The 20,276-nt window shown below is 49.4% G+C and overlaps 1 protein-coding gene across 4 annotated transcripts in view; it reads left to right on the forward strand.

Moving 5' to 3' along the window:
• The window catches only part of CORO2B (coronin 2B), a gene marked incomplete at its 5' end in the record, with an annotated part of 142,619 nt that overhangs the window by 52,255 nt on the left and 70,088 nt on the right, over window positions 1-20,276 (forward strand). For 3 of the 4 annotated variants that reach the window (XM_082450954.1, XM_082450953.1, XM_082450951.1), the window contains one exon: window positions 17,939-18,139. In XM_082450954.1, coding sequence (XP_082307080.1) covers window positions 17,939-18,139 — 201 coding nt within the window. Of the gene's footprint in view, window positions 1-14,270; window positions 14,362-17,938; window positions 18,140-20,276 lie in introns of those variants that run through there. The other variant, XM_082450952.1, reaches the window with a different exon arrangement.

A 20,276-nucleotide genomic window follows, 5' to 3' on the forward strand; every position in this document is an offset into this window, starting at 1 on the left:
CGGGAGCAGCCTCGGTGGGGATCGAATCAGGCACATTGGGATGGGGCTGAAGAAGATGCTAATTGAGAACCCTGACCCTGTGACCGTGACCCCAACTCACAGTGCAATCAAGGAGCTTGGGCTCTTGAACCAGCTGTGTGTGTGTGTTTGTGTGTGTGTGTAACATGAGAGAAAGGAGAAGGTACTTCAGAAACCAAGAACCCCATAAGGACAATGGGAGGGTCCCCTGCCGAAGGCACCCCCGCCCTTTAGGAGCTGCTCGGCGTCTTTGTTTTGTCACCGCATTGCCATCATGTTGGAAGGGAAAGGCAGGGTGCTGGTGTTTGCTCATTACCCCCCAGGCAATGTGCCAGATGTTTAACATACATAACCTCATTTTCATCTTCACCCCTCTTCCTCATGGTTTCTGTAGTAATGACAGCATTCAGTGGAATAAAGAAAAAGAGGGGGGATGGGGGAAACCTCTTTTCAAGCCTTAACAGTGTTGCTGGGGAGGTGCCGTGTGGGGTGGTTGTGTAGCAACGGGCAGTATGAATCTGATTATCGCTTTTTTCCCCCAACGGTCGTCATTATTAACCCCTGAGCTGTGCAACTTTTCCCACAAGTGCACAGAAGACAGAGGGGGCTGCATCAGCCCACCCAGAGGAACTCCACTGGGAGAGGAGAGAAAACCTGGAAAGGGAATGGAGGGACCTTGGTTTCCTTTGCCTTCTGGCAGGAGTGGGCGTGCCAGGCATGAGTGGGGCTGTGTGGTATCCAGGTCTCCTCATAATCTCTAGGTTCTTGGCTGTGGGAGCAGAGCCTCTGAAACATGGAGACCTCATGGAGGCCGGTCACTGGCAATGGCCAAAGACTGAGACATCTGCTACCCCTGCCCTTTCTGCTTCATCTATATCAGTTGGGATGCTTTTGGCTGTAAGTAACAAAAGTCAATCAAGAATGACTCAAGCTGTAGGCATATTTACGATTTATTGAACAAGAGGCCTGGAGGGAGGAGGTCTAGGGTTGGTTTTGTGGCTCAGCAGTGTCATTAAGAACTCAGGCTTTTTCTATTCTTCTGGTCTGCCTCTTCATCATGTTAGCTTTTGATCATGGGCTTGTCACCTCATGGGTCCAAGATGGCTGCCACAGCCCCAGGCTTTACATTCTCAAATGCAAACAAAGGCTGGAAGCAGTGTATCAGCCAGTTTGTCAAGAAAGAGTTTTTCTTATGTCTCTCTTCTTTTATTAATGAGAAAAAAACTTTCCCAGAAGTCCCCCACAAAACTGGGTCATAGGGTCTCTCCTAAGTGTGAGGGATGCTGGGACAGTGAGTATCCCTCCTGTAGTGGAGGTGGGTGGAAAGGGGTGGGGATGGCTGGTATGTAGCCAGTCAGGAGCATCTGCCACACCTCCCTTTTCCAAGCACTTGTCCCATTGCTCCCAGGGAACACCCAGATGGCAGAGTCACGGAACGGTTAAAGTTGTGCTTGGCTCCCTTCCTCCAACCCCTCAAAAGCCAGTCACTTACCCGACAATTGGCTATTGACTGTATGTGCAGGACTCTCTGAAAGAGACCAAGAGGCTGGAAACTGCCCAGAGAAGTAGGTATTGTTTTTCTCCATTTTTACAGTTGAGAATGCAAGTTCTGAAAAGCTAATGAACTTGTCCAAAGTATGGTACGTCCCTAGTAAGCGGTGGTACTAGGATTTAAACCCAGGTCTGTCTGATTTTAGAGTTCCTCCTCTTTCCAGCCTTCAAAGCTGGCATGGGGGCCCAGCTTACAGCCTTCTTTTTGCATGTAAAGAGAACAGATCAGACCATGAAGTGTACACCAAGAGCCCACTGGGAGCTGCAGCTAGGAAATGCTGCAGGTGCTGAGGAAGGGCGAGTCCCTGGGAGACAGGGTGGTCAGAGACCCACTGGAGTCAATTCATTAGCCTCTTGACACCACCAACCACACCAGAGAAAGTCCTGACGCACCCTTGCAAGGGGAGTCGCTTCTCTTGAGCTGCCAGGGACGAGACACTTCCACTTGCCAGTGTAGACACTTGTCAGTGTAGACTGGTGTCTGGAATGGCTGAGGGCAGCTGCCCTAGGAGGGCCCCATGTTGTCCCTCTGCATTGCTGGAGTGAGATCTCTGTTGGTTGCTAGAAACAGACTCTCTCTGTTGACCGTTACTAATGGAAGACAAGAGAGTGACCAGCAGGCAGGCTCCCCAGCTCCCAGGGCAGCCACAAGACCTGGCATCAGAAGCCTGGGATGACGTTTCAGAGCTACAAGTGCACGGGATCCCCCTGGTTATCTTGTTGTCTGCTCAAGCCTGGCCTCTGTGGTTGTGATGGGAGCTCTCTCACTCTGCCTCCTGCTTCTGAGGCCACTTCTTCATTGTGAAGGGACTCGCAGGCAACCCCGCCCCCGCATTGCATAACTCCAGGGGGCGCCATCCACTTGGTCAAGCTGCGCAGTGCACAGCCTTCATGGCTTTACGTGGCGGCCCTGACAACTTGGGTGTGCAAAGGAGATACAGAGTCTTTTTTTTTTTAAATTGAGGCATGGTTGATTTACAGTGTGTTAGTTTCAGGTGTACAGAAAAGTGATTCAGTTACACACATGCACACACATATATTCTTTTTCAGATTCTTTTCCATTATAGGTTATTGTAAGATACTGAATATAGTTCCCTGTGCTATATAGTAGGTCCTCGTTGTTTATTTTATATATAGCAGTGTGTAAGAAGATACAGCTTCTTTATTTTCTCTAAAGCTGATCTGATCTCATTTAGGAGCCCTACGTCGAAGGGTCACAGTGATAAAACACATTCATTCCTGTCCAGTGGAGTTGATCTGATTCAGTGATTTACACAGTCTTGTGATGTAAAGACTCAGCCTCTTTGGGCTAATTTGGCTTCTGCTTGAGTGACTCCAAAGGCTCATCTTTCAGAGCTCCTCCTCTTCTGGCTCTTTTGTAAAATGGCATCTGGGGATGTAGACAGCCGGGGTGTCAGGGAGAGGGAGACCTCTGGCTCTGCGCCGGTCCTCAGACATGTCCTAGCTGATGTCCACTGAGGTGTGGCTGGTCTGTCCCATCCCAGGGCGTTCTTTGGGTATCTGCCACTGAAGTCTGCTGTGGACAAACTCATGGTCCATTTTCCCTTGGGCCTGATGGCAGGGTCCATCCCCCGCTGGGCCTTTGTCTCACTATCCATCTTGCCCCAGACCTGTCTTCCCCACAGCCTCTGCTGCAGTGCGCTTGCCTCTCACCGTGGCAAACTCCTGGTGGCCTGCGGCTCTTAGATCTTCCAGGTCCTCCTCTGGGATGTGTCGGGCGTGACTGCTGGGTTCTCTCCACCAACCACGGGCGGAAGAAGGCTCAAGAGTGCGTGCCCGGTCCCCTCTGTCTGACCATTCCCCTTGGCCATCTTAATTCTGAGAGGCCACCTCTTATTTGGCCCAGGGCCATCCTGAGTAGTGGTCTCTCTCCTTCTAGAATCCCAGTCAAGAAGTTGGAGGGAAACGCCTCTACCCTCTGCCCTCGGCACCACACTCATCCTACTGAGCACCACCCCGCTGAGATTCTGGCCCAGAGTACGGAAAATCAGGGCACACGTCTGAACCTGCACTTCCCTCTCTGTCTCCTTCCCATTCTCAGTCTTTCCGTCTGCAAGGAGTGGGCTTTCCCCTCCCTCTGGTGTCTGACCAGGACTTCTCTGCTATCTGGTCAGCCAGGTGACATCCTTCATTTGCTATCAGGGGGAGATGGGAGTCAAGAAAAGCCTCTCAAGTCTGACTCTTAAGACTGTTGTGTAGCTGCAAATCCCATACTGGATGTCAGAAAACCTGAATTGTTCAGATTCCTGCTTGAACAGTCCTAACCCTTTCTGGGTGAACAGGTGCCGTTAAGAGGAAGAGAGGGAAGGTCTATGGTTAGAAAGTGCTAAAGAGTAAAAAGCACAGCAACAAAAAAAAAAAAAGAAAAAGAAAAAAAAAAAGCACAGCAACACATCTAGAAAGTAAAAATGATCCTCTTCACACTTCTCTCTGCCCTCCTCTCCATGCCCTTCTCTCTGTTACCAACCACAGCCTCACATAGCTCACATTTAAACCCCAAGCCCGTCACCACTGAGTGTGGGTCCCTTCTACTGGGCAGAGCTCTGGAGCTGAGCTGGAGGTCCCCTGGGGACACAACACAGCCACCTAGAAGGAGGCTGTGTCCCTTGTGAGTTTGGGGAACAGAGGCTGTGCTTAGGGGTATTGGCCAAAGATCCAGGAAGAGTCCCCTTTCCTTGCCGGGTCCTAAATTAACTAGTAGATTCTTTTCATAATGCAGTTGGTGAAAGGTAGAACATCATGAGACAGTCATCGGTCAGAGGGTTTTTCAAACAAAAGCCACACACACACACACACACACACACACACACACACACACACACACACACACATCCCTTGGGGACAGTGCAGAGTAATCAATGCAGAGTTTGTCCCTGAATAAGCTCTGTGCATGTGGCCTGGTGTCTGCTCACTGCCCCCTCTTGTACCCAAGATGACTGACAGTAATGTAAAGGTTTTCAACCTTTCCTTTCTCATTTGAGCACTGAGAGATGGGCTGGCTGCCTCTGTTCTCTACAGAGATACTGCAGCCCTCCCCTGTTGCAATTTAGATAAGTTATCTCTTGGGAAGGAGAAGGCCCAAGCCACATTACACATTCCCCCAGGGACTGTTTAGCAGCCCATCTTTCCTGCATTTCCAGGCAACAGGGAGCCAAGGTCCTGGTCCATGAGGTGGATGGTCTGAGGGTCCCCTGCGTACAGGGACCAACAAGTAGAAGGGCTCCTCTGCAGTGCCCTGGGGAGGCCCGTGGGATTCCACCTGTGAGCAGCTCCGATCGCCCCCTTTCCCGGGGAGCACGCTTGGCACATCATTTTAGGAGATTTCGTTGCCAGGGAGCCGCATCAGCCCGTGCTAGGCCTGACCTTAAACGTACGAGCCCTGCAGTGCCCCAGCTCGGGGACGCCCAGGTGATCAGATCCCGTCGTGGGAAGGACCCCTGAATGGAGGGTGCACCCACCATGTGCCAGGGGCTGGGCCGGGCGCTCTCAATATGGGATCCCAACTCATCCTGAGAGTCAGGCAGGGCGTTTCACGGGGGAAGAGCCTGAGGGGTGGCAGCTGGGGCTGGTGTGTCCCCAGCTCGCCCTTTAGCCTCAACTATCAAACAACCTTCTTTAAAAAAAAGTTGCTTAGCTTCGCCTACCAAGGGACCAGAGGGCCTTGAAGGAGGATGTGAGAAGTAGAGATTGCAGTGCAAAGGGAGAGGGCCTGGGAATCAGCCATCTTGGGCTGAGTCCCGCCAGCCCTTATTGAGCAGTTACTCCATGCCTGGTCTTGAGCTGGACAGTCCAGGAACACAGAATAAAGCCCTCGAGGAATGCATAGCTCTTTGACTGACTTGCTGTACGGCGGGGCGGCTGTCAAGGGCCAATGACAGGGCCTATACCACTTTGTAAGGTACAAATTGATTTATATAATAATTTTTATAATAACAATAGTAGTTCACAAAGCACTTTCACACACGTTATTATTTCATTGGCGCCTCACAACTGCCCTAGGAAAAAGGTGTGAATTATATCCATTTTACAGATGGACAAACTGAAACTCGGAGAGGTAAAGGGACTTCTGAAAGGTGAGAGCACTAGGGCTTCAGAGGGTACAGTGACCCTTGCAGTACAGCTCGGGGACTTAGTTAGCTTCACCTCACCTGGCGACTTGTTAGAAATGCATGTTCCCAGGCCCGTGGACTTCCTGAATCAGAAACTCTGGAGGTGAGGCCTAGCGATCTGTGTTTTAACAAGCCCAAGGGGTGATTCTGATGCACGCAGATTCTGCAGGTTCTGCTTCAGTCCTGGGTGGGGCCTGGGATTCTGCATTTCTAACCAGCTCCCAGATGATGCCAGTGCTACGGTCCACAGACAGTACACTGAATAACAGGAATCACCTGGGGAGCTCGGTTCAAATGCAGAGTCCCCAGCCCACTCCCAGAGAGTGTGATCCTGCAGGGCTGAAGTGGGGCCCAGGAACCTGAATTTCCACAAACACCCCAGATGATGCCTGGGGCTCACACTCTGAGGATCCCTGCTCTGGAGTTCAAGCCTGCAGGCATCCACCCCAGCCTCATTTTCAAAGGTTTTCCTCCTCCACTCCCCACCTCCACTGGCCCTGAACCACCCATCTGATCTCCTGCCAAACTGTGGGTTAAGGGGTGCGAGTGGGAGGCCATCCCTGAGCCAGTGGGGCCCTCAGTTCCTCAAAATAGGTCAGGAGTCTGGCACAGACCAGGCGCAGTGGCTGCAAATAGAAACCATCTGTTGGGCCTGTGCTTTGGGCTCCACCGCCCCCTCCCTCCCTGGGCCGAGGCATACAGAACTCAGAATCCCAGTAGAAGGCGGGTGCTTCCCTGGGTGGGGCCTGCCCACCCCAGACAGTCCCCCTAGGTCTACCTGCAGAGGAGAGGTGGCAGCACCATGTCCTATCCCCTCACCCCCCATCCCTTTTTCCCCCCACCCTCCCATAAGGAGGCTTGCAGGGTGGATTGGTCATCAGGTGACCTTGCTGTGTGACCTTGGACAAGTCACTTCCTCTTTCTGGGCCTAAGTCTGTGAAATGAAAGGCTAGATTTTAGTGGACCCAAGGGTCCTCTTCTGCGCTGGCAGGCTATGGTTCTATGAAAGCCTTTTTGTGTTAGGACCACATGTAAGAAAAGTTGGGCCCATAGGGAGGCAGATATTTCCTTCTCCTTGCTTTCTGCCCAGGTGGGATCTTACAAGTTGGGATCTGGTCCCGCAGATCCCTATATGGGGATGGGCAAGGTTTATGATGTGGGAGAACCAAGGGAGTTTTTAGAGGCTTTAAGGGGAAGCGACAGGGTCACTCTTCCTTCTTGCTGTCCTCTTATTCCTTTACTCATTCACGTATTTAGTAAACATTCATCAATACTATATTAAGCCTAGTGGTAAGGCCTGGAAAAATGGAGAAGAATGAGACATAGCTGCTGCCCTCACTAACATCCAGTGTGATTGGGGAGCAAACATGTAAAGTAAGAGACCCTGGTGTCAGGTCAGGGTTCAGATCCCAGTTACTCCACTTAAGTGACTTTGAACAAGCCCAGTTGCATCTGTAAATGGGGGGATAATAGTTGTATCTTTACCTTGGGGTTATTATAAGGATTACAGGATGTAATGAATGTAAAATATTTGGGTCACAGTAAGTGCTTAATAAATGTAGGCTATTGTTATTAGTGTGATGAGCCAGAAAAAGGGAACACAGGACAGAATCTGGGGACTTCAGAATCTGGCAACTGCCCAGCTCAGGAGCCATCTCAGGGGGAGATGGGAAGCTCTCCTGAAGAGCTTGGAGCAGAGGAGGCTGGCAGCCTTCTCCTCACGTGTCCAGTCCTGCCCAGCAGCACAGGAAAGGCTGCAGGGATTCAGGGCAGAAGCCTGCTCCAGGAATAGACTCCATACCTGGCTGGACTTGCGTCGGGTGATGGGCAGAGTGCGGCATCCACGGGTGCCAGATCTGAATCCTCCACCTGCAGTCTGTTGAGAAGGTGCCATCCCAACCGTGTTCATCCGCACTTGACTTTGATCTGCACCCTGATGGTGTAAGGGAGGCAAGATGGAACATGACAAAGGGGAGGAGTCCCCGTTTCATGGTTGAGAAGACTGAGGGCCTTGCCCAAGAGGCTCTGTGAGTTGGCGTGGAACCTAAGAATTCCACATCTGCTTAAGGATGGAGAGAAAGTCAGTGGGGTGACTCCAGATCCTGACCTTCTGTGGTCCCTGTGCATACCAGCCAGGAGCTCCCAGGTGTGGACGTTGAGTTGGATTCTTTTCCTCTAGGATGTGACTTTGGGGGGCTAATTGATATTCTACCAGCGCCATGCAACAGAACTGTTTGCAGTGATGGAAATGATTTGTAATCTGTGCTGTTCAATATGGTAGTGGGTCAGTGGGCCAGCTTCCTCCATCCTGCATCCCTGCTGAGATCAGCTGTGCCACGGGGTATGGGGACTTCAGAGGCAGACCCTCGAGGGACTCCTGGATCCCTGGAGGCCCAAACCCAGCGGATACTGCAGTCAGAGAGCACTTAAGCAAGAACACTTGCGGTCCAGCTTCTTCATAATGGGTATTTCTTGAATGGCTACAAGATCTTCTCAGAAGTCCTGGTAGCCAGTGAGAAAGAACCCAGTAAGACCATTACATGGCAGAGCTAGAGGGTGGGCCATCTGGCCCAAATACCTCCTGTGAGAGAAGAAGGAGGGATCTGCCTGAGGGTCCCTAGTGAGTTAGTGGCTGAGCCAGCTGGAACGTGGGTTTCTGGCCCCTTTCCTCACACCAGAGGTTCTCAAATTGGGCTCCACGGTTCAGTCCCAGGACCATTGCTTGAAGGTACTCCCAGTTTCCTGCTAGATTTGAATGCAAACATCTCCAACTTTGCCCATTTTACATTTTGGAGTCCTGAGTAATATTTTATTTAGAGAAAGTGTTCTGCTAAAAAGATCCTAGCCTTTCATTTCACAGAGGAGGAAACTGAAGTGAAGAGTCCGTCAGTAATTACTGCCTGACCTGACACGCTTCTCAAGACCCCGGGCTGATCCACTTCTGCTCCCTTCAGTTTGGGAACATGCGCTGTATCCCTCCCATGTGTCCAGCCCTGGGCTCTGGAAAGCAGGGCTGACTCAGAGTTGGAGGAGGACTAGTTGACCAGTGATCGCTCGTGAACCCAGAATGTTGTGGGAGAATTCAGAGGAGATATTGATGATAGTATCTGTTGTTCGGCACACCTTTTGCAAAGCCCCGTCCCCAGTGTTCTCGTGTCCCATCCTGATAGCGATTCCAAGGCGTAGGTGTGGCTGATACCCGCATTTCACCAAAAAGGACACCAAGCCTGGAGAAAGAAGATGCCTTATCCCAGGTCACACAGGTAGTGACCCAAACAAGACTAAAAATGTCAGCCTTTCTCTGGTAGCCCGTGGACAGGGAGTGGCTCTCCCACAGATCCTGACGGGCTGCCCCATGACAAGTGTCCAGTATCCACCAGGGCAGATCCTGAGGCCTCCTGGGCTCCCCAACTGACAGCTCTCCCCAAGGATGTAACCATGAGCTACACCCCCGTCACCTGAGTCAGAGACGGAAACAAAAACTGCCCTCATACATTTTTTTGTGTTCTGGTTACAGGACTGAGTTTTAGCCATCGTCATCTAGAAAGTGCACCCGCTGGCCACAATAAATCGTTTTTAGGATTGGCGGACAGGATACAATTTGTCTCCACCTGGAGTGTACACAGACATTATCTCAGAGGAGAAAAAAACCTGCTTCCATTTCTTAAGAGGCTATAAGGGCTGTTCAGCTGCAAAATGAACACTTCCTCCTTCCGGGCCCTCCCCCTCTCAGAGGGAGACCAGGATGGCCCTGGGCCCAGGGAGAGGCCGCCAGGGAGCAGGCCCAGCAGCCACGCACATCTGGAGGCCAGAGCCTTTCCCTCCCTCTTCCTGACCCTCGGCCCAGCTCAGCCCCCTCCTTCTCCTGCCAGAGCTTGGCCCTCCCCACGTAAACACTTAATTGAGGTCAGAGTCTCTCCCTTACAGGAGAAGAGGGGAGGGTAGAACTAGTATGTGATGAGCACGCCCTCCCCACCCCACCTCCGTGCCAGACACCTTGCCAGGCATTTAGCATTTGGTCACTTCATTGCATCCAGTGAGCTGGATAACGTTATTCGAATTTTACGGGTAAAGAAACTGATGCTCAGAGAAGTTGAGTAGTCTAAAGTCACACAGCTAGCAAATAACAGCCAAGATAGAAACCTTTGGATTCTTTTTGACTCCTCCAAACCCTGCTTCCTATACAGTTTCTTTACACTTTTGTGTAGTGCCCTGTACTGTATGGAACAAGTAGGGAGGAGTAAGAGCTTGGGTGGAGAGGCTGAAAGAGGAGAGATGTGTTTTTATGTTGGAAAGAACAGTAAACTAAGAGTCAGAATTTCCTTTTTTTTTTTTTTTTTAGCCTTCTACCCAAATATCTCATTTAATTCTTATTACAACTTATTGGGCAGGTAACATAATTGTTTCCATCTTATAGCTACAGAAGCAGAGATTTAGATCAGTTTAGAAACTTGACCAGAGGGACTTTGCCATTAAGTGGTAGAACAAGGACCTGAGGCCACCCAAGTCTTTTTTTGTTTGGTTTGGTTTTTCAACATTATTTTATTTATTTATTATTTACTTTTTACTTTTTTATTTTTTAATTTTCATTTATTTATTTATTTAATACAGCAGGTTCTTGTTAGTTATCTATTTTATAAATATTAGTATATGTATGTCAATCCCAATCTCCCAATTCATCCCCCTCTTCGCCCCCCGCCACTTTCCCCACTTGGTGTCCATACGTTTGTTCTCTACATCTGTGTCTCTATTTCTGCCTTGCAAACCAGTTCATCTGTACCATTTTTCTAGATTCCACATATATGAGTTAATATACGATATTTATTTTTCTCTTTCTGACTTACTTCACTCTGTGTGACAGTCTCTAGGTCTTTCCACGTCTCTACAAATGACCCAATTTTGTTCTTTTTTATGGCTGAGTAATATTCCATTGTATATATGTACCGTATCTTCTTATCCATTCATCTGTCGATGGACATTTAGGTTGCTTCCATGACCTGGTTATTGTAAATAGTGCTACAGTGAACATTGGGCTGCATGTGTCTTTTTGAATTATGGTTTTCTCTGGATATATGCACAGTAGTGGGATTGCTGGGTCATATGGTAATTCTATTTTTAGTTTTTTAAGGAACCTCCATACTGTTCTCCATAGTGGCTGTGTCAGTTTACATTCCCACCAGCAGTACAAGAGGGTTCCCTTTTCTCCACACCCTCTCCAGCATTTGTTGTTTGTAGATTTTCTGATGATGCCCATTCTAACTGGTGTGAAGTGATACCTCATTGTAGTTTTGATTTGCATTTCTCTAATAATTAGTAATATTGAGCAGGTGTTCATGTGCTTCTTGGCCATCTGTATGTCTTCTTTAGAGAAATGTCTATTTAGGTCTTCTGCCCATTTTTGGATTGGGTTGTTTGTGTTTTTGATATTGAGCTGCATGAGCTGTTTGTATATTTTGGAGCTTAATCCTTTGTTAGTTCCTTCATTTGCAGATATTTTCTCCCATTCTGAGGGTTGTCTTTTCATCTTTATAGTTTACTTTGCTGTGCAAAAGCTTTTAAGTTTCATTAGGTCCCATTTGTTTATTTTTGTTTTTATTTCCATTTCTCTAGGAGGTGGGTCAAAAAAAGATCTTGCTGTGATTTATGTCAAAGAGTGTTCTTCCTATGTTTTCCTCTATGAGTTTTATAGTGTCTGGTCTTACATTTAGGTCTTTAATTTTGAGTTTGTTTTTGTGTATGGTGTTAGGGAGTGTTCTAATTTCATTCTTTTACATGTAGCTGTCCAGTTTTCCCAGCACCACTTATTGAAGAGACTGTCTTTTCTCCATTCTGTACCCTTGCCTCCTTTGTCATAGATTAGTTGACCATATGTGCATGGGTTTATCTGTGGGCTTTCTATCCTGTTCCATTGATCTATATTTGTTTTTGTGCCGGTACCATATTGTCTTGATTACTGTAGCTTTGTAGTATAGTCTGAAGTCAGGGAGCCTGATTCCTCCAGCTCCATTTTTTTTCCCTCAAGGTTGCTTTGGCTATTCGGGGTCTTTTGTGTCTCCATACAAATTTTAAGATTTTTTTGTTCTAGTTCTGTAAAAAATGCCAGTGGTAATTTGATAGGGATTGCATTGAATCTGTAGATTGCTTTCACCCAAGTCTTTTTAAGAGTCAGAACGTCTTGACTGATGTCTTGTCTCTGCCACTTTCACAGCTTGTGACTTTGGGCCAGTCTCTCAACCTCTCTGAGCCTCAAATTAGTCACATATGTACCAGGTATTTTCAATGGTATTGTAGTATTTGTCCAGCTCTGCCCATTGGACAGCTGCAGCTGGGGGAGAATGAGGTGATGTTGAGGTGGCAGCTGGGGAGTGTCATGGAATTGGTCACCTTGCTGATACTGTGCTGTCAGTGGTAAGGGACTCATTAAGCCCCAGCCTGAAGGGTGTACTGAGTTCAAGAGGCCAGAGGAGATGAGGCTACATGACTGGAAGTACAAACACTACAAGGAAGGACTTGGGCCCAGAAGCCCTAATGGGGTGAGAGTAAGGACCAGGCCCTCATCCTGGGGCCAGGGGTGGGGTATCAGCTCAAAACTCAAAACTTCAGTAAACTGAAGTCACAGCCCTGGGGTGAGGTTCACCCTGTCGCCTCCAAGGAACTGGGCAGTTGTGCCTGAACTTGGCCCTTGCCCTCCCACCATACCAAGAGATTATTCAACCAGGGTCACTGGGAGGCTCCTATAGACAGGAATCCAGCACCAGGCCTGGGGTGGAGGGCGGCTGTGCAGGGGCCAGAAGGAGTTGGATGATCGCCTAACTTACAATCTAGTAACGGGAGAGAGAATACATACGTACCTTGAAATAAGTGACTGTGCAGTAATCAGCAATGTGGGAAGGCCTACGGGGAGATGGCAATTGCCATGAGAGCCGTTGTCCTTCCTTGTCACAGCAACCCAGCTGGGGAGGCATTACAATCCCTGTTTTGCAGAGAAGAAATGCCGCTGGCCAGGGTGTCCAGTTTGTTGCTCTCTGACCCTAGCACTCCTCTCGTTGCAACACAATGTTTTTAATAAAGTAGAGGAACTCTATTATTTGGGGGCTGGAAGGCCATCTAGTCTCATCTGTTGTTCCACGCTGCCCTTAACCCAGAGATCATCCACCTCAATCTTGAACCCTTCCAGGGATGGAAAGCTCATTACCTATCATGATAACTTCCTTTTCCATCTCAGGCAGCTCTAACCATTAAGAAAGTCCTTCCTTTTAGGGAGCTCAAATGTGTCTCAATCGTGTGCTGATTGCTCCTGTAAGGTTCATAGAGAGTGTCCTACCCTCACTAGAACTAGCAGGGAGGAATCCACCAGGATCTGGGCTGAGCTTGAGGGCAAGGGGCAAAGGGCCAGATTTTCAGGTGACCTCTTGGCTGCCACACTGATTTCCCTGTGAGGTCTGGGTGGCTCTTTCAGTCCCAGCCTCAGCGTGGCCTCCTCCCTCTGCAGAATAGGGAGGAGGCTTTTCTGTTCCCTGCCTGCACACCCGTGCATCTGACCTCAGGATGAAGTCAGCCCCTTGGTAAGCACAGGAGGAAAGGTCAGAATTCTGTGGACTCCAGATGCTCCACTTTGGCCCACAGTGTGTGCCGGTTCCTGATCTGGTCTCCCAGGTCCTCCAGCTGTCTGTCCACCACCCTCCAGAGCAAATACGCGGCACTGGCCAGCTGTCCCCCTCACTGCCACCAGCCAGGCCAGGTACATGTTCCCAAGTTCCCTCTGTCCCCTCCTCCCTATCCTCACCCCGCCCAAGCCAGGGATTACTAACAGGGGCATCTTTAATGTGAATAGAATCAAGGCTTTACATCTGACTCCTAAAGTTTATAGGGAATCCAGGAATGACTTTGAAGAGACCACAAAGCAACATGAGACAAATCGCTAGAACATTTTCTTTTTTTATTTTATTTTTGGCTGCGTTGGGTCTTTGTTGCTGCACGCGGGCTTTCTCTAGTTGCAGCAAGCTGGGGCTACTCTTCATTGCGGTGCGCAGGCTTCTCATTGCAGTGGCTTCTCTTGTTGCGGAGCACGGGCTCTAGGTGCGTGGGCTTCAGTAGCTGTGGCGCGTGGGCTCAGTAGTTGTGGCTCGCTGGCTCTAGAGCACAGGCTCAGTAGTTGTGGCGCACGGGCTTAGCTGCTCCGCGGCATGTGGGATCTTCCCGGACCAGGGCTCGAACCCGTGTCCCCTGCATTGGCAGGCAGATTCTTAACCACTGCGCCACCAGGGAAGCCCCTAGAACATTTTCCAAGACAACTGATTTGATGTCTTTAAGAAGTCAGTGTCACTAAAAAAAAAAAAGTGATGGGAGTGCTGTAGATTTAAAGGAGTCCAAGGAGAGATCCCAACCAAATGAAATACATGGGAGCAGCACAGCTCCCAGTCCTGGTTCAAAATAGGGAACAGCTGTAAAAGGCATTTTGAAGAATTTTGAATATTGGCTGGGTATTAGACGGTACTGAAGAATTGTTGTTAATTTTCTTAGAGGTGGTAAGAGTGATGTGCTCATGTAGGAAATCGTCCTCCTTTGTAGGAAATGTGTGCCGACATAATAAATGGGCAGGAGTCATCACGTTGGCAGCTTCCTTTCAAACGATTCCACAAAACTAAAAAATCCGAAAGAGGTAGGTACATAAAGGAACGTGGCAACATGTTAATGATGATGAACCCAGGTGGTGGGTGATTATCGTACCATGCTCTCAACTATTTTTGCATTTTGAAGTATTTTATAATAAGAAGTTGGAGAAAACATAATATGGTCTGCAGAGTCAGAACAGGTTCCAGTGAATCCTGTGCTTACTCACTGTCTGAACTTGGGCTGGGTCTGTTTCCCACCCTGTGCAACAAGGACAGTCATAGTTCCCACCTCGCAGGGGGTCGTGCACAGTGCCCGGTGCTCTCTCAGTGTCCCGTGCTGGCAGATGGCCCCTCCTCCGTGAAGCCCACCCTGACGCCCCCCTTCCCTGACCTCTCACTACCGTAAACTTGTCAAGCATCCATTTCATCTCCTCCGTTGGCTTGTAAGATATTTGAAAGTGGAGTCCGTGTCTGATGCTTTCCAGACAACTCTCAGTAGACTGGGCCCACAGGAGCAGCAGTGATATCTTATCTTGAATGAGACCTTGTACCTGCATATCTCATTTTGACTCTTTTTTTAAATTAATTAATTAATTAATTTAGTTTTGGCTGTGTTGGGTCTTCGTTTCTGTGCGAGGGCCTTCTCTAGTTGTGGCAAGCGGGGGCCACTCTTCATCGCGGTATGCGGGCCTCTCACTATCGCGGCCTCTCTCGTTGCGGAGCACAGGCTCCAGACGCGCAGGCTCAGTAGTTGTGGCTCACGGGCCCAGCCGCTCCGCGGCATGTGGGATCTTCCCAGACCAGGGCTCGAACCCATGTCCCCTGCACTGGCAGGCAGACTCTCAACCACTGCGCCACCAGGGAAGCCCCTCATTTTGACTCTTAAAGTAACCAGATAAAGTCAGGAATTATGGGTCCATTTTAGAACATCTCAGGGAGGCAAAGTGTCTTTCCAGGGCTAGTAGGAGTTAGAATGGGGAGTGAAAACCCAGGACTGCAGACTCCCGGTCCAGCACTCTGCCAGGCTGCTCACTGTGGCTTCATGAGGGGTGAAGGTGCAGGCCCAGTGATAAGGGCCCCCTGGCCTCCTTCCCCCAGCCCTTCCACAGGTCCAGCGGAGAGGTCAGCCCCAGCCTACCAGCCAACGGGGCGAGGCCAGCGCCAGGCTTGCTGAGAGATGCTCTCTGTTTTTCCTAGGATGCAGGCTGGGGCTGATCCCCACAGAGTTCTCTCTGCTGGACCTTTGGGAGGGCAGTCAGATTCAAGTCAGGCCCTGAAGGCTAAGGTTGGGCTGGACAGAGAAGAGAGCGAAGGCATTCCAGGCCAGAACTGCACCAACAAGGAACAAGAGGTTGGAAAGAGCAGGCTCACCACCTCCTTTCTCTTCAGTAGCAACTGTGGCATCTAGAATGTTCTACCTGAAAGAGACAGAGTGATTTCCAGTACTCCTATATCAGACAGAATTTCTGCCGGCGCCATGTACCACCCAGACTATATTTTTCATGCTGTATTTTTCTTTGAATTAATTCATTATTTTTAAACTTAGCTTTCTTAGCACTGATACCTGTGAAATCATGGACTTGGCATGCAAGTTATATTTTTTCTAATGCAAATTAAAAATAAATACGTAACTACTAAAATTTAAAACTTCATCTCTGTACCGTGTAAAGGAACCATGAGTGACCACCTGGGACCACACTCGGGGCATCACTGATGTAATCCTGATGAGGAATCGGTCAGAAGAGGACTGTCTGAGGTCACACAGCCAGAAATGACCAGCCAGGCTCCCGTCCAGTGCACTTGCCTCTCCAGCTGGACTTTGTTCTGAACAGTCTTGGGCAGAACTCGCCAGAGAGGGGAGAAGGCAGGAGGGAAAGGAGTACAGCGTGGGCAGAGGCTGGGAGGTGGGGAGGAGTGGAGAGTAGGGCGGCTGGACCTGCGGCGTGGAGAGTGGCCTGGGGGAGTGGAGAAGGCGGGTGGAGGCCCAGAGAGCTGGCCGGAAGAGGGCTTGCCTGAAGAATCCCTGGGATTCTCCTCATTGGATCTGAACTTCTTCCTTCAATAAAGAGGCCTTTGTGGCTGAGCTCCTGGCTGTATTTAAATCAGATGCAAAGTTTTGTTTTCAGTCAAATTCCCAGGGTTGGTTTCCTGATTCTGTGGTGGTATTTCCTTTTGTTTTCCTCCCCTTGGAAATTTCATCTGAAGAAATTTCTGTCCTGAGATGGGGTGGGAGACTCAAGGCATATCAGGAGATTTGGCAGGAAGGGGAGAGGATGGATAATGGCGAAGTCGGGCCAGAAGGATGTTCATTTAATAAAGCGCTTATTGAGCTCCTACTGAATGCCAGGCCCCGGCTGGGAACTTGCCATTGCTCATTGAGCTTGGATGCATGTCTGCCAGGAGAGCACCTACTTGGGCTCCATCTGTGATGGCGCCCATTCGTAGGGCTTCCCCATAGGAGGCGCCATCCTACAGCAAAGCTGAACTCCACGGTGGGCTGCCCATCCTGTCCTCCACACACCCACACATGCACATCTGTATATCTGTGTTCTCCACTGTGCACAGCACGGGACACTCATGCAGTAGGGGCCAGTTGGTCAGTCGGTTGGACCCTGTGTCATGGTTGGTGGGTGGTGAGGGGTAGGGAGGGGTACCATTCCATTCTCTAGAACAGGGGCTCTCAAACTTTGGTGTATTTCTGTCTCACTGGGGCAGGGAAGCTGGATTAAAATGCCTCTTTCTGGGCCCCATACCCAAAATATTGGATTTAGTAGGTCTGGATTGGGACCCAGGAATCAACATTTCTAACAAATGATGTGGGAGGCTGAGAAACCTCCCCCATCCCGGATGATTTTGATACAGGTGATCTGTGGGCCACACACTGAGAAACCTTGCTCCAAAGGGTAATCTGGCATAAGAAACGAGTCTCAGATCTCCAATCAGGAGACTTGTGTTCATGACCCTACTCATTAGCTGTGTGGCCTTGGACAAGTCACTTTACCTCTCTGGGCCTGCTGGTGATGATGATGCTTATAATGATGATGGTGATGATGTATAGGACTAAGAGATTTCTGAGGGCGCACTTGTGGGTTAGAAGCCCTAGAGGGAGTCAGAGGAGCGTATGATAATGGGTGGTCATTGCCTTGCTGCACGGAAAGGGGCTGTCTTCCTCCCCCGCCCCTCATCATTAGACGCGTTCTCTCTCATCGTGAACACCCAGCCTCCTCTGTCTGCACGCCCCATACTAAATTAAGCACAGTTTCTGACACGCAAGAGGCAGCCCAGACATGTTATTGGATGGATGGTCTGCTCTATCACGTGGCACGTCCCTTGAGAGTGAAAGGATCCTCCATCCTTTCAGCAAGGTGGTGTGGATGTGTATACTGAAAGCAGGAAGTGTGTGGATGCCCTCATGCCAGTCTTTGCTCTTGCGGGACTTTATTGAAAGAGTAAGTCCTGCAGCAGAGGGCCGGGCACCCGATTCTTGGAGGTTCCTTCCCGTCTCCCCGCGTCCTGAGGGCAGATACTGGGCCTTCCTCACCTCCTGCATCCCTGAGACCTCCCGCACGTGCCCTTCGGGAAGCAGTCCCCGGCTTGACCCTTGTCTCTTCTGGCCCCTCACAGATGTCCTGGCGTCCGCAATACCGCAGCTCCAAGTTCCGGAACGTCTATGGGAAGGTGGCCAACCGGGAGCACTGCTTCGACGGGATCCCCATCACCAAGAATGTGCATGATAACCATTTTTGCGCCGTCAATGCCCGCTTCCTGGCCATCGTCACTGAGAGCGCGGGAGGTGGCTCCTTCCTCGTCATCCCCCTGGAACAGGTAGGCACCCGTACCTCCGTAGGCCTGATGGCAGCCCCAGGGTGGAGAGAAGCCCTGCTTGGTCACTGTTGGGCCTGTTGCCCCTGTTTCTCTCTGGCCCCCACCTTTTACTTTCTCATTGTGTGTCCAGTGGCTGTGCCTTCCCCAAGTCTTTCCCCAAGAGTCACCAGAGCAAGTGTAGGTGGGGGACCTGAGGAATATCCAAGGAGAGAACAAGTACATCCAGGAGACCTGAGATCTGTTCCCAGAACTTCCGCAACTTGGACAAGTCACTTGCTTTGGGGTACATGGGGTTCCCATTAACCCCAAGGGATTGGATCATCTGATCTCCAAGGCCAGACCCAGCTCTACAATTCTACGTCTTGGGTGTCCCTTTGGTTTGGAGCTGGAGGGGATAAAGACCCAGCATAGTCACACTGGGTGTCTGCAAAAATGACACACTCATTAAAAACAACATTTCAAACTCTTCATTGAGGGACTAGAAATAATTTACCTTCTCCCTCATCCCCCACCTCCTCTCTAAAAGCTTCTTCCCTTCTGTGGCTGCCTTCGAGAATATAGCAAATTAAATGTGCAGAGCCTAGATCATGAAAATTTGAAGCTTTGCCATTCAGGCAGAGTCCCCGGAGGCCCGTGGGAGGTCACGTGCCTCAAGGAAAGTGCTCGCTGTCAGTCCCGCTTGTTTATGGCTGAGCTCTCCCTCCCCGGCCTGACTCATCACTCCCACCCTCCACCAAACACTCGGGGAGAGGAGGAGGTACATGCCCAAGGAAGCCTCGAAACCCTCCGTCAGCTGCTGGTGGAGGATGGATTTTTCCAGTCTCACCTGCCCACAGTGGGGGAGCACAGTTTTGGGAAAGCCTTAGGCCAGATCCTCCCTTCCACTAAAGGGGGCAGCTGCGGTGACAGGGACTCAGAGCCTGATGCACAGAGAGGTCGGAGGAGCTGTGGACTTGGGAGCAGGAAGTCTAGGTTCTATTTGGGCTCTGCCACTCACCGGGAGCGTGACCTCGGGCATGTCACTTAACCCCTCTGCACCTTATTTTCTGTAATGGTAAAGTGGGCATCTTAAATCCCCTTCCACCTACATAGCGATGTTGGCATCAAGGAGGGTAATGGACAGAAAGCTCTCCGAGAACCAAACTACATGGTAAAGATGTTTTGGTGCTTTCTTGGAGTGTCATCAGCTCTGCTTGTCAACTTTGCAGATGCCCACAACAGCTCTATCGCATTGGGAAGGATTCTGAAATGTAGCTTGCCTCCCCTCCTGAACCAGGTGGGCTCAGATATCTGTCCACTTGGGAACCAGCTTAGCTCCAGCTGCAGCAGGCAGGCCTACAGGTCCCCAGCAATGCATGGGCTGGTTCTTACTGGGGCTCAAGCCCATTGCCGGCACCCTGCCATACTCCACTACATGGATTACAAAGGTCAACAGTCAATGCCTCACACCAAAACAAAAATTAATTCCAGATGGATCGAAGATCTAAATATTAAGAAATAAAAAGAAAAGCTGCAAGTGTATTAGAGGGAAATGGAGAGTATTTTTAAAATCATGCAACAAGGAAAGGCTTCCTAAGCCAGATGAGAATCCATAAAACCATAAAGGAAATGATTAATAGATTAGAATAAATTTAGAATAAAAGTTTTAAAGGCAGTTTTTGTACTCTAGTGAGACATGTAAGCAAAATTAAAAGGCAAGCCACATAATTGAGGCAAGCCAATATTTGCAATATATGACAGACAAAAGAAGCTTGTCCAGAATATATAAAGATTTAAGAAAAATCAATAAGAAAAAGGACCCAATAGAAAATGGGCAAGGGATATGAATAAGCAATTCATAGAAGACAAAATATAACTTTTAGCCTACTAAGTAGAAAAAGATTTAAAAGAATCATAATCTTTGGTTTTGCCAAAGATGTCAGAGGACAGGCACTCACATACACTCTCAGGACATTTGGTATATTTACATCTTATCTTGGTGAGGTGTAAATGGAGGTAACCTGTCAATATCTATTAACATTTAAAGATGCATGTCCATTGACCCAGCAATTCCACTTCTAGGAATCCATTCCAGAAATATTCTCAAGTATATATTTTTTAAAGTCTGCAGCATTTTTGTACTCAACATTTTTAACAA

The sequence above is a fragment of the Balaenoptera physalus genome (genome assembly GCF_965194825.1).
Source record: "Balaenoptera physalus genome assembly, chromosome: 2".
Lineage (NCBI taxonomy): Eukaryota > Metazoa > Chordata > Mammalia > Artiodactyla > Balaenopteridae > Balaenoptera > Balaenoptera physalus.